General features: G+C 37.9%; 1 protein-coding gene across 1 annotated transcript; it reads right to left on the bottom strand.

The window, feature by feature from the left end:
- Nucleotides 1-8320: 8320 nt before the first annotated feature.
- LOC116010359 lies at nucleotides 8321-11689 on the bottom strand. The gene has a single exon (XM_031249735.1). It carries the CDS (start codon nucleotides 11687-11689, stop codon nucleotides 8321-8323), a length of 3369 nt encoding a protein of 1122 aa, XP_031105595.1.
- Between the last annotated feature and the right edge of the window lie 433 nt (nucleotides 11690-12122).

The raw sequence follows: 12122 nt of genomic DNA, 5'->3' as shown, positions 1-12122 counted from the left end.
TGGGGCTGAGAATTCATGACTGATTCCATTTTTGGAGCAGAAGGTCGAGAAGTGCTGATTTTCGAATTCCCTACCGTGATCCGACCTAATCCTCACAATTTTACCAATATGCAAGCCCTTCTCTTTTTGCAGCTTCAAACACAGTTTCTCAAATTGTTCAAAGGTTTCTGACTTGTTTCTGAGGAACATTACCCAGCAAAAGCGAGAGTAGTCATCAACACAGACAAAAATATACCTTTTACCTCCCAAACTTTCCACCTGTGTTGGTCCGATTAGGTCCATATGCAGAAGATCCAGACACGAAGAGGTTCCTATATGATTGAAATGTTTGTGTGGGGTTCTGGTTTGCTTTCCCAGCTGGCAAGGGCCACATACACCAGTTTCCTTAACTTTGAACTTTGGTACCCCCCTTACACATTCATGACTTATGAGATGGTTCATATCTTGATAATTCATGTGCCCAAGTCTTTGATGCCAAAGATTTGTATTATCAGTGGTGGTGCTGCAACACAGAAGATTTGAAGACAGAATATAGCAATTGTCAGAGGATCTTATACCTTCCATAATGACTTTGTTCAGTTTGTCCTTAACAATGCATCGATCTTTCGTGAACCCTACATTCAACTTTTGGTCACACAACTGGCTGATGCTGATCAGATTTGCTTTAAGACCTTGTACCAGTAGTACCTTTGATAGTGAGGGTAGTCCAGCTACATTGAGGATCCCAATACCCTTGATGTCACCTTTAATTCCATCACCAAAGGTTACTTGTCCAGTATATGGAATCACATTCTTGAGAAATTCTTTACTGCCAGTCATATGCCTAGAACAGCCACTGTCGAAATACCATTTCCCTGTTCTTTTCCAAGAAGCATAGAAAAGCAAACTAGATCAGATTTTCTTACCCAAACTTGACGACTGACTGGAGTGATCCATTTCTTTTGAAATTTTTCAGTTCTCTGATCACTATAGAATTTGTAACATTTTGGTCTTGTGTGGCCTTTCTTGCAGCAGTAGTGACATGTTGGAATATATTTCCTCAAAATCTTCTGGTGGGTTTCAATATTTGTCCAAGTGCTGGTACCTGCAGGGACAAACTTAGTAGTGAAAGAATTTTGAGAGTTTCGAGTGTACCCCAAACCATTTCGAATGTTAGGTAATCTTCCGGAGTCAAGGATTTGATTGAGAGTTGATGTTGTGTTCATCATTTGGATATGTTTCTTGTAAGCTTCCAATTCTGCCGAGAGCTTCATCACTTTGGAGTTGGACTCTGCTAGTTCAGCATTTGTATCAGCAACTTGTTTCTTCAGGGATTCAATGTTCTTTTCAAGAAACTCATTTTTAGAATTTGTGGTTGTGTGAGTCTTCAAGAGAATATCCCATTTCTTGTACAGTTTGATGTAGGATTGTTCAAGTTCTTCATAAGGTAGTTTATCTACATCTTCATGATCTGAACTATTATCCAAGTCCGAATGGGATTCAGCAACAACTGCAGTGAATGCTACGAAGTTTCCTGATATTTCTTCATCTTCTTCTTGAGCTTCTTTAGAACAATCTTCATCACTCCAGGTTGTTGCCTTCATGGACTTCTTTCTTTTGAGGTAAGTGGCACATTCCACCTGAATGTGTCCGAAACCTTCACATTCTCTGCACTGAATTCCTTTGTTCTTGTTCTTAACTTCCCCTTGCTGTCATTAATTTTGTCGAGTCAAGTTTTGGTTTTGACCAAACTGATTGATTTGACTAAAGTTCTTCTGTTGATTCGAACTTGATTTTCCGACGGTTCGAGATGAGTTAGACGAGGATGGAGCAGCACTGTTGGGTCTGTTTTGTTGATTCTTGCCTCCTCTGTTTCTCCGATTGATTTGTTTGAGAATCTTGGTGAAATTTCTTGTTATCATTGCCACAGATTCATCATCCAGTTCTTCACATTCTTCTTCTGAGTCAAATTCTTCGGCAATAAACGCAACATTCTTGCCCCTTTTTGAGTTGTTGTCTTGCGATAGGATATCCATTTCGTATGTTCTTAGATTGCTCATTAGTTCCGCAACAGATTTCGTTTCCCAGCCTATGCTTTATTGAATTGCAGTGACTTTCATCCTGAAGCGTACAGGAAGAGATCGAAGAATCTTCCTGACCAGTTTGTCCGAGGAGAACGGTTCCCCCAATACGGCAGCTTCGTTCTTCAATTCTTGAACCCTAGCATTAAATTCGACGATGGTTTCTTCATCTTTCATCCGTAATTCTTCAAATCTGGTGAGAACTTGCTGCATCTTGGTTTGTTTGACAGAGGAGTCTCCTTCATAAAGTTTTTCAAGAATTTCCCAGGCATCCTTTGCAGAGCTGCATCGAGCAATTAACCCAAATTGACCCTCATCAAGTGATCCAGTAATGGTGTTCAGTGCCTTGTTGTTATTGTCACTGTCACTTATTTCTTGAGCATTCCACTGTTCAACCGGAGCGAGAATTTCTGACTTATCTTCTTGAATCCTTTTGGGGTGAGTCCAGCCATGAGTGACGGCCTTCCACACATTCACTCCTTGAGCCTGAAGATAGATCTTGGTTCTTGCCTTCCAGTAGGCATAATTTGTACCAATCAGTTGAGGAGGTCTTGCTTGCCCTTCCATATCTTCTTTAGGGCGCACAGCAGCCAATCTTGAGAAGAAGGGTTAGTAACAAGGAAAACAGAGAGATTCAAAAGAGATTCAAAGGATCATTATCAAGGGAAAAGACCTTGAGGCTGAGCTTTGATACCAAGTGAAAAACTTAGACTTCTGTGTTCTAGGTCTAAGATTTGTAAGAGTCTTCTAACTATTAAATCCAATTACTAGATTTGTTAGATGACCTTTAACTATTTACTGATCTAGTGCAAAGAGTAGAACAAGAAGTATTAAGCAGATAATATGTAAATGAATAATAAAGCAGCAAGAACACCAAGAATTGGTAACCCAGTTCGGAATCTCAATTCCTACATCTGGGGGGCATCACTCTGATTGCCCAACTCTTCATTGATCAACTCTGAAAATGTATCACAAGTTTACAGTAGAGAATCACGCGGCAACTCTAGAAATCTTCATTATCACCGTTCTAGAGTTCAGCCTTGAAGAGTTGAAGAATACTTGATCTCCCGATCTTCTTGAATTGAGGCTCCCCCTCAATCGTAGCGCAACTGGCTTTCAGAGTGATTGCTTGCCCAAGACCTTATGAATTGCATCTTGAATCAAAGGTAAGCTTTGTCAAGATATCTCGTTATCACCTATGAGGAAGCTTTCACGTTCAGATCTTTTGTGTTCTCACTAAAATCATTCCAGGATCACTGGAAATTTTCCTCATATATATATCTTGCCCAGACTCAGTTAAGTTTGAAGTCTTCATAACTGATTCTGATTCCTCTTCTTGCTTTCCTTGTCTTGGTCCAGTGTTTCGTTCAGCAATTTGTCCTTAAAGCCTTCTGATCCTTCTGCTGAACTATAGGAAACCTAATACATCACAAAATAACTTGTTTTTTGAACTATCTGCTGAACTAACAAAATTGTCACAAGGACTTGTTACAACTTAGGGAGTTTTACAAATATTTTTCTTTTTAGTAATTTTATTAACACTTTGATTATAAAAAAATTATTTAATTGGCAAGTACTTTATGATTTGATGACATCACAATGGCAATTCAAACAGAAGGTCACATGTTCAAGTCACACCCAATCAAGAATGTTGGCATAATCATGTTGAGCCTATACTACGAATATCAAACCAAATCTCATGTTTGGAATAAACAAAATAACAATGATTAGCTTCGAATTGGAGTTTGTTAAAAATTTATTTTATTTGACCAACTAAAAAAGGTTTTTAATGCAATTTAAAAACAGCTGCGAAATACCTTATCGGCCGTTAGCAATTAATTAGGAAGCTCCACACTACCGACTTGGGAATCTACCTGGAGGGTTCTGATTCAAAATTTGGAAGCTCCACACCACCGACTATTAAGTCATTAAAACCCCAACAAGGCAACAACCTCGTAAAAGTACATACTACATCAAGAAAGAGACTAACCTGCTACCCCTTGTGGTTGCCATGGCCGAGACTTCAACGCAAGAAAAAGCTAAGAAGCTGTGTTACGAGAGAAGGGATACTTGCATAATGAAGAAAGCAATGGAGTTGCAAATACTGTGCGGTCTGAAAATCGGTGTTGTTAGCATCAGCCCTGACAGGAAGTTGGAGAGTTGGCCCCCTCAACTCAACGACGTGAAGGCTTTACTCCACGCCTACAAGGAAAGGGGGCCTAGGGTTAAGAGCGACAATAGGAAAGAAGATTGCCGGGAAATCTTGGTTTCAAAACTCCAGCTTTTGAACCAGAGGGAGGAGCTGTTTAAGGGCAAAGAGATTGTCTCTACTGATGTTATGCCGTCACTTCTAGAAGACCTTTAATTTGCCAACCTAAATTGTCTCTTAATGTTTTCCTTTTCTTAATTTGAAATTTCATTTTGGCTTCTACCCCCAAAGTTATCCATTCAGCCCTTTCTTTTTCAGTTGTTTTATTTTACTAAAGCTTGAATTGCATTGGATATATTATAGTAGCAGTAGCAGTAGCAGCAGCAGTAACAGTAGCAGCAGCAGTAGTAGCAGTAGTAGTAGTAGTAATAGCAACAGCAGCAGCAGCTCATTTGATACAATAATAATAATAATAATAATAATAATACAAAAACAAAATTATATATAAAATAATTTTTTTAAACATAAATGGGAGTTTTTGATCCCACATCGGTAACTCAGGAAGAGGAGCTCATTTGAGCTCCTCTATATAAGAGAAGCATTGCTTCTCTTTTGAAATTAACAACAGGATTAGGAAGCCTTAAAGAGCCAAAAGCTCCTTAATTTAAGAAGCCTTAATTGCTCTTAGTTACAATTTTTTTAAAAAAAAATATATATATATATAGGAGCGTTTTGGGAAAAGGAAGATCTAGCTTTTTCCTAAAATGTCATAGCGTAAAATTGGAAATAACAACATTAGGCTATTCCTGAGAACTCGGAAATAGTTTAATACCTAGGGAGACCTAGGAATCTCTATTCCCCTTACAAGGGGAATAGGTCATTCCCAGGAACATTGTTCATGGGAATAGAATGTTTTACCAAACGACAGAATATGCCTATTACTGGGAATACCAAACATGCCATAAATATTTTCTCCATTTCTTTAAAATATTTTATTTATTTTCTCGTGGAATTATATTTCTGTGCATATACCCTTCTTTATTGAACCTATTATTTAAAGAAGTTTTCAATATTATTCTGGTAATAAATTTTATTTTCTTTTACTTCATTTTTTATTGACATAATACATAGAATATTTTGCAATTTAATCTATAAATTTTGCAATAGAAAATGGCTAAAGTGTCACTTAGCACCATGAATTATATCCAATTATTCATGCCGCACCCTGAACTTTCATATCGTATATATCGAGCCACAAACCAAAAAAAATAATTCACTGATGTGGCATTTCTTTTAATATTATGTGTCCATGTAAGCATTTACATATGAAAAATTAAAATTAAAACAAAAACAAAAAACAAAAAACATAAAAAAAATCGAAAAAATACTAAATAAAAAATTAGCATTTATCATTTCTATAAATTTGAAAAATTGAAAAAAATACTAAATAAAAAATTAGCCAAAAAAATATAAATTCTAAAAAAAAATTGAAACATTCAAATTGCAAAATTGAAAAAGTATACATTATGAAAATAAAGAGAATAAAATTTTGATTATTTTAATATAATTTTTTTTTAATTTTTAATATGTAAATGCTTACATGGACAACATAATGTTAAAAGAAATGTCACATCGGTGAGAAACCTGTGCCATGTCAGCAGAAAGACAAGGAAACATGCTAAAAGTTTTAGATGAATTTTTTCTTTTGATTTGTGGCTCGATATATATGATATGAAAGTTCAGGATGCAATATGAATAATTGGATATAGTTTATGGTGCTAATGACACTTTAGCCATAGAAAATTTACTGTGAAGATTTTTATTTTTATTTTTAATGATATTGATAAAAAATTATTATCAATAATATTCACTACTATCATTTTTGTACCGAATACGAACACAATTATTACCAGCAACCATCAACACTGTAAAACTATATGTGCATAACTAACTTATAAGGCAAGGTGGTGGAGACAAACACTCAAACAGAAACACAATCACAAAGTTGAAAGACTGAACAAGACTACTACATCAAGAATATCTGATCCATCTCTCCCAATTTACAGTTTGGGTACAATAATAATAAATAAATAAATAAATAAAAGTGGATTTTAGCATTACTGTATTTTCTAAGACCTATTTATTTTCAATAAATATAGTTCAACTAATTAACATTTGCTTCAAAAGGGAAGACAAAATTGAGACACCAATCTTCAAAGCAAAGCAATATTCTAAAACCAATCTCTTTTGTATGAGGTTGGTTCTCTATCATCTCTCATATTTGGCATGAATGAATTCAGCATTCCCAGTTCAATGGCCATCATCATCATCATCTGTCATCATTTCAGGGGAAACCAACAAAGAAACAAATGATTCTCAACTGAAGAAGAGGGTGAAACATCACCCCAGATTAATTATTAAAAAAGAAAATACAAGACCGCCAAAATATTATACAAGGAAGATATGATCTATGGTGGTATTTCTATTGATGATCATGACTGACAATCTAATCAACAAATGCAACAATTTATCAGGTGCTTTCAAAGTTAAATTAAAGCCTTTTATGAAAAGGAAATAGATAACCCAATTTGAGAGATACTAGAGCAAATGAAAATCTAACCAACATGGTTGGCGTGGTGGTTCAGCACTTTGTCCCTTAAGCATGAGGTTGGGGTTCGATCTCCATCCGGGATGAAGGATTAGTCCAACTTGGAACCTGAAACGCTCAAACTCTTCAGCATTCAACTCCAACAGTTATATGACCATAAACATCACATCACAATAAAACATACACTCAAACTCTTCACCCGCAATTAATAATCAATTGAAGATTATGTGTTATTCATATGTATCAAGATTGCTTGTTCTAACTTTTGTAGCCATAATAATCAATTGAAGGAAATGGAAATATATATATTGGAAAACAAGCTGAGTACAATAACATCAAGATTGCTTGTTCTAACTTTTGTAGCCATAATAATCAATTGAAGGAAATGGAAATATATATATTGGAAGACAAGCTGAGTACAATAACAATGAAGACTATACAGAATCAAGAATCTAATGACAGAATACAAAACATGGGCTCACACAATTGTGCATATGGATGAATTCTCTGAGTTTCAAAGAATTCACAACTTCATCCATTCACATAAAATAAAAAGTAAAGGACAAAAAAGCTAGAAATTTGATTAACAAAAATCACTCGTACAACCTGTGTTTTGGAGGAAAATAATGTACCATTTCTCGATTTGTGCATGTCATCCTTTCTATGGACGTCCCCAAAGGGGTGCTCAGTCCTTCTATGGTGGCGTATATTCTTTTTTGGTACCATGATTCCAGAGGTCATATAGTCACACTGTATTTCAACTAACATAAAATCATATTACCGGGGGTTATTATATTAAAAACCTATTGATCTTCCTTAATCACATCTTTACCTGTACAGAGCACAAAGGTTTGAGAAGATTGACCTTTAAATTATTGTTGAAGTGAGAAGCTAGCAATGAATTCGCAGAGTATTAAGAGAAACAAGACTAATAGATATTCTGCCCTCCAGACCCCGCAATCATATGGTAAGCTAATTGATAACTATTTTCTGAAAAGAATCAACTTGAGGAATTGAGGTTATGAAAATGAATTGCTATCTATCATGTTCTACTTGCAACAACAAGAAGAAGAAATGAAGAATCCAAACATATAAAACTAATTATGAATGTTAGTGAACCATCAGCACTCCCAGTTCAATATTTTTACTCATTCCAAAACTCACTCGGAGCTTAGCGAATACTTACCGAATTTTCACAGGGGAACAATGGATCCATGGGAGGGGTTTTGGGTCGGAAAAAATTTGGACCATTTGTGCGTGTCATCCTTGCGTATCGTTCCAATTTTATCGGATGTCCCCGAAGGGACATTCTTGTTCTTCAATGGCGGACTATGAGTACTGGAAGAGGTTGCTGTTTCATCGCCCGATGTGGGAGCCGACAATAAAAGAAGTACTGTAAATTAGAAGGCTACGGCTCCTAAGCGGCCCATCTAGGCCCAATCCAAATTTACCAATTTTTTTTATTTCAAAGTAGAGCGGGGAAACCCAAATATACAAGTGTCTTTAGTTAGCATGAAACATTAAGCGCCAATAGGGAAAGCCTGCACAATCTGACTCTATCAGTTCAAGGATTTCTGCCGGAGGTTCTACCAAGTGTTTGAAACCCCTTGGATGCTCCCTTGCCTTCCTAGCCAGGTAATCAGCCGGGGCGTTAACTTCTCGTGGGATGACGTTGAGGTAATCAGCCGGGGCGTTAACTTCTCGTGGGATGACGTTGATTTCCCATTTGTGTAGCTTAGCTAATTCTTGTCTGCATGCTCTAATGATATTACACACAGCCCCTATTTCTTGTCTGCATGCTCTAATGATATTACACACAGCCCCTATGGAAGCTGAGCCTTCATTGAAAATGCTGATTAGTTCATGGGAATCACCTTCACCTTCATTGAAAATGCTGATTAGTTCATGGGAATCACCTTCAAAGATCACTCTCCTGTAGCCCATAAAGTTGGCATCACCTTCAAAGATCACTCTCCTGTAGCCCATAAAGTTGGCCAATTGTATGCTTTTGAGTAAACCCCATGCCTCCGCTTGAAGTGGAGAACAGATGCCTATGGTGTGTGTGAAACCTCCCATCCAAGTTCCTTTGCAATCTCGGGCTATTCCTCCACAGGCAGCTTTGCCCGAAGCTATCTCTACAGAACCATCAAAGTTGATCTTGGTCATTTCCTCAGGGGGCTTAGACCATCTTAACTCCTCCCATTTATATGCATTGAGAGTGACAATCTGACTCTTCCCTTTCGAAAGTGTAGTGTAGATCTCTTGAGTTTGGGATTTTATCCATTCCATTTTAGACCTGAGAGGTTGGGTGCAATTGTTAAAAATTGCATCGTTCCTCCACTTCCAAATCCACCAAACCGCTACTGCAAATAGGATGTTCTCATTATCTGGTCTGCGTTGATTACCTTTCCCGGCTATCCCTCTGTCTAGCCAATCCGTGAATGATAGGTTCCTTGTTTGCCAGTATAAGGAAGGTAGCAGTCTGGACCAAATTGCATCAGCAGCTGGGCATTTCCGTAGGACATGTTCTGTGTTCTCTTCTTCATCTCTGCATAGCCAACAGTTGGTATCTTCTGTCATTCCCTTCGTTGCTCTCAAGCTGTTTGTCATTATTCTTTCGTGGCGAGTTAGCCATAAGAATAGTTTAATTCTGTTTGGAAGTTTTAAACTCCATATAGCGTTCCATTTTGCTGTCTCCATCGTGGTAGAATGATTCGTAGCTAGATCATAGGCTGCACAAACAGAAAATACCTCAGATGTTCCATATTTCCAACCGAATGAGTCTGCTATTTCAGTGTTATCATCGATTATGATGGCCGCTAACTCATTTAGAGATGTTTCTGGGAGGTAGTCTTGCAATTCTTCCCAGTCCCATCCCTGATTTTCCTTCCAGTAAGAGTCAACTGTCCTGTAGCGATCCCATAGGCTAATCATAGACGTGGCCTTGTTTATCAAGGGGCTTAGCCCCACCCATCTGTCAGTCCAAAATTGCGTGCTTTGCCCATTGTTAATCAGCTTCACTCTGCCTCCTTGCAAGATTGGAATTGTGTTGAGGATACCCTTCCAAACAAAAGACATATTTGCCTTTGGTCTCCATGTCATGCAATCTACCGAGGTGATTGCATATTTCGCCTTGAGAACTTGGGTCCATAGGCTGTCTTCGTTTTGCATGAGCCGCCATCCAAGTTTGGCTAAGAATGCCTCATTCATTTTGTCTAGCTTGCGTAGTCCTAATCCCCCCTCAAATTTGCTTTTGGTGACCGTGTTCCAGTTGACCAAGTGGCACCTTCTTATGCTTGGAGAGCTTCCCCATATGAAATTTCTTATAAGTTGCTCCATTTCTTTGATTACTCCAATTGGCAGCATCGTGGTTTGCATAGAGTAGTACGGTATAGCTGACAATACAGACTGGGCGAGGACAATTCTCCCAGCCAAGGAGAGGGTCTTCGATCTCCAACCAGCTAGTTTCTGATGCATCCTTTCGATGATTCCAGTAAAGGATTCTTTTTTCAGCCTCCCGTGTATTGATGGAACACCTAGGTATCTTCCCAGATCTTCCACCTTGGGAATCCTTGTTAGACTAGCAATGTTTTGCTGCAGCTCCTCTAGTGTTCTTTTAGAGAAGTATAAGGCAGATTTTTGGATATTCATTCTTTGGCCTGACTGTTCGCAAAAGATTTCAAGGCACCTGGTCATCTCTTCAGCTTGTTCAATGGTTGCCTCTCCAAATAACATCATATCATCTGCAAAAAACAGATGGGTTATGTGTGGACCCTGTCTAGAGATCTTAATACCTTTCCATCTGCCAGAATTTACAGAATCTAGAATTAAATGACTAAATCTTTCTACGCATAAAACAAAGAGTAAGGGTGATAAGGGGTCTCCCTGTCTAATTCCTCTTGTTGGGTTGAACCATTCCGAGAGCTTTCCTTCCCAATTGATTGCTAGTCTTGAGGTTGTTATGCACTCCAATATGTTCCTTCTCCAGCTTGTGTTGAAGCCTATCTCAGATAAAGACTCTTCGATGAAGCTCCAAGCCAGCTTGTCATATGCCTTCTCCAAGTCTATTTTCATTATCATCCACCCAACTTTGGCTTTTCTTATTCTCATCGAATTGAGGACTTCTTGGAACACTACAATGTTATCTGCAATCTGTCTGCCTGGTACAAAGCTCGTTTGATGATGGCCTACTAGTTTCTTTGAGATTTCTTGTAGCCGTGATGCCATTGTCTTAGACACCAGCTTGTAGACCACATTGCATAATCCAATTGGGCGCAATTGCTTGACTGTTTCAGGATTGGCAGTCTTTGGTATCAATGTTATGATCGTGTCGTTAGTTCCTGGGGGGAGTGTACCTGTTTCAAAGAAGTTCAGGGCAAAGTTAATTAAATCCTTACCCACTATATCCCATGCTTTTTGATAAAAGCCGGCTGTAAAACCGTCCGGGCCTGGAGCTTTGCATGGATCCATGTCAAATAGCGCTTGTTTTATTTCCTCTAGTCTGAATGGGCTATTTACTAATTGCCAGTCCTGGTCAGTGAGTGTGGGGTAATGTCCTAGGGCAGAGATCTGGGAATTTCTAGTCTGATCTTCGGAGAAAAGTGCAATGAAATGTTCTTGAATATGCTTAAGTAGCAAGTCAGAATCTGTCAACCATATCCCCTCATCTGTCTTCAGTTTCTCCACTCTAGTTCTATTCTTATTCACTGAGGTAGCCGTGTGATAATAACGTGTATTTCTATCCCCCGATATTAGCCACTCCTCTCTAGAGCGTTGATACCAGATCATTTCTTCCTGAGTCAGTGCATCATCAAGTTCAGCCCTTAGTTTTCTTTCAAGCTTGATCAGATTAGGGGTGGGACTTTGGGACATACTTCTTTGTATGATCAGATTAGGGGTGGGACTTTGGGACATACTTCTTTGTACTCCTTTTAATCTGGCCAATAGTTGTTTTTTCCTTTGAAAGACATTGCCAAAAATGCTAGTGTTCCATGCTAGTAGTACCTCGGCTACTGAAGATTTGTTCACCTGTAACTCTCTGTTCGGAATCCATGCTCTTTGGATACAGTTCAAGAAGTCTTTATGTATAGTCCGTAATTCTGAAATCAGTATATAATAAATATTATCTCCATTTCTTTAAAATATTATATTATATAGTTTTATTTTCTTTTGGAATTATATTTGTGTGCATATACCCTTCTTTATTGAACCTATTATTTAAAGTAATTTTCAATATTATCCTAGTAATAAAATTTATTTTCTTTTACTCCAATTTCGACAAAATTCCCCCCCCCCCCCCCCCCCC

This window comes from Ipomoea triloba, chromosome 1, assembly GCF_003576645.1.
Source record: "Ipomoea triloba cultivar NCNSP0323 chromosome 1, ASM357664v1".
NCBI lineage: Eukaryota > Viridiplantae > Streptophyta > Magnoliopsida > Solanales > Convolvulaceae > Ipomoea > Ipomoea triloba.
The sequence above is the reverse complement of the archived record's forward strand: the minus strand, read 5'-3'. Positions and strand labels throughout refer to the sequence as shown.

Bases quoted from the DNA above. Each gene is read 5' to 3' on its own strand.
- LOC116010359 (XM_031249735.1), bottom strand. From the start codon at position 11,689: ATGTCCCAAAGTCCCACCCCTAATCTGATCAAGCTTGAAAGAAAACTA.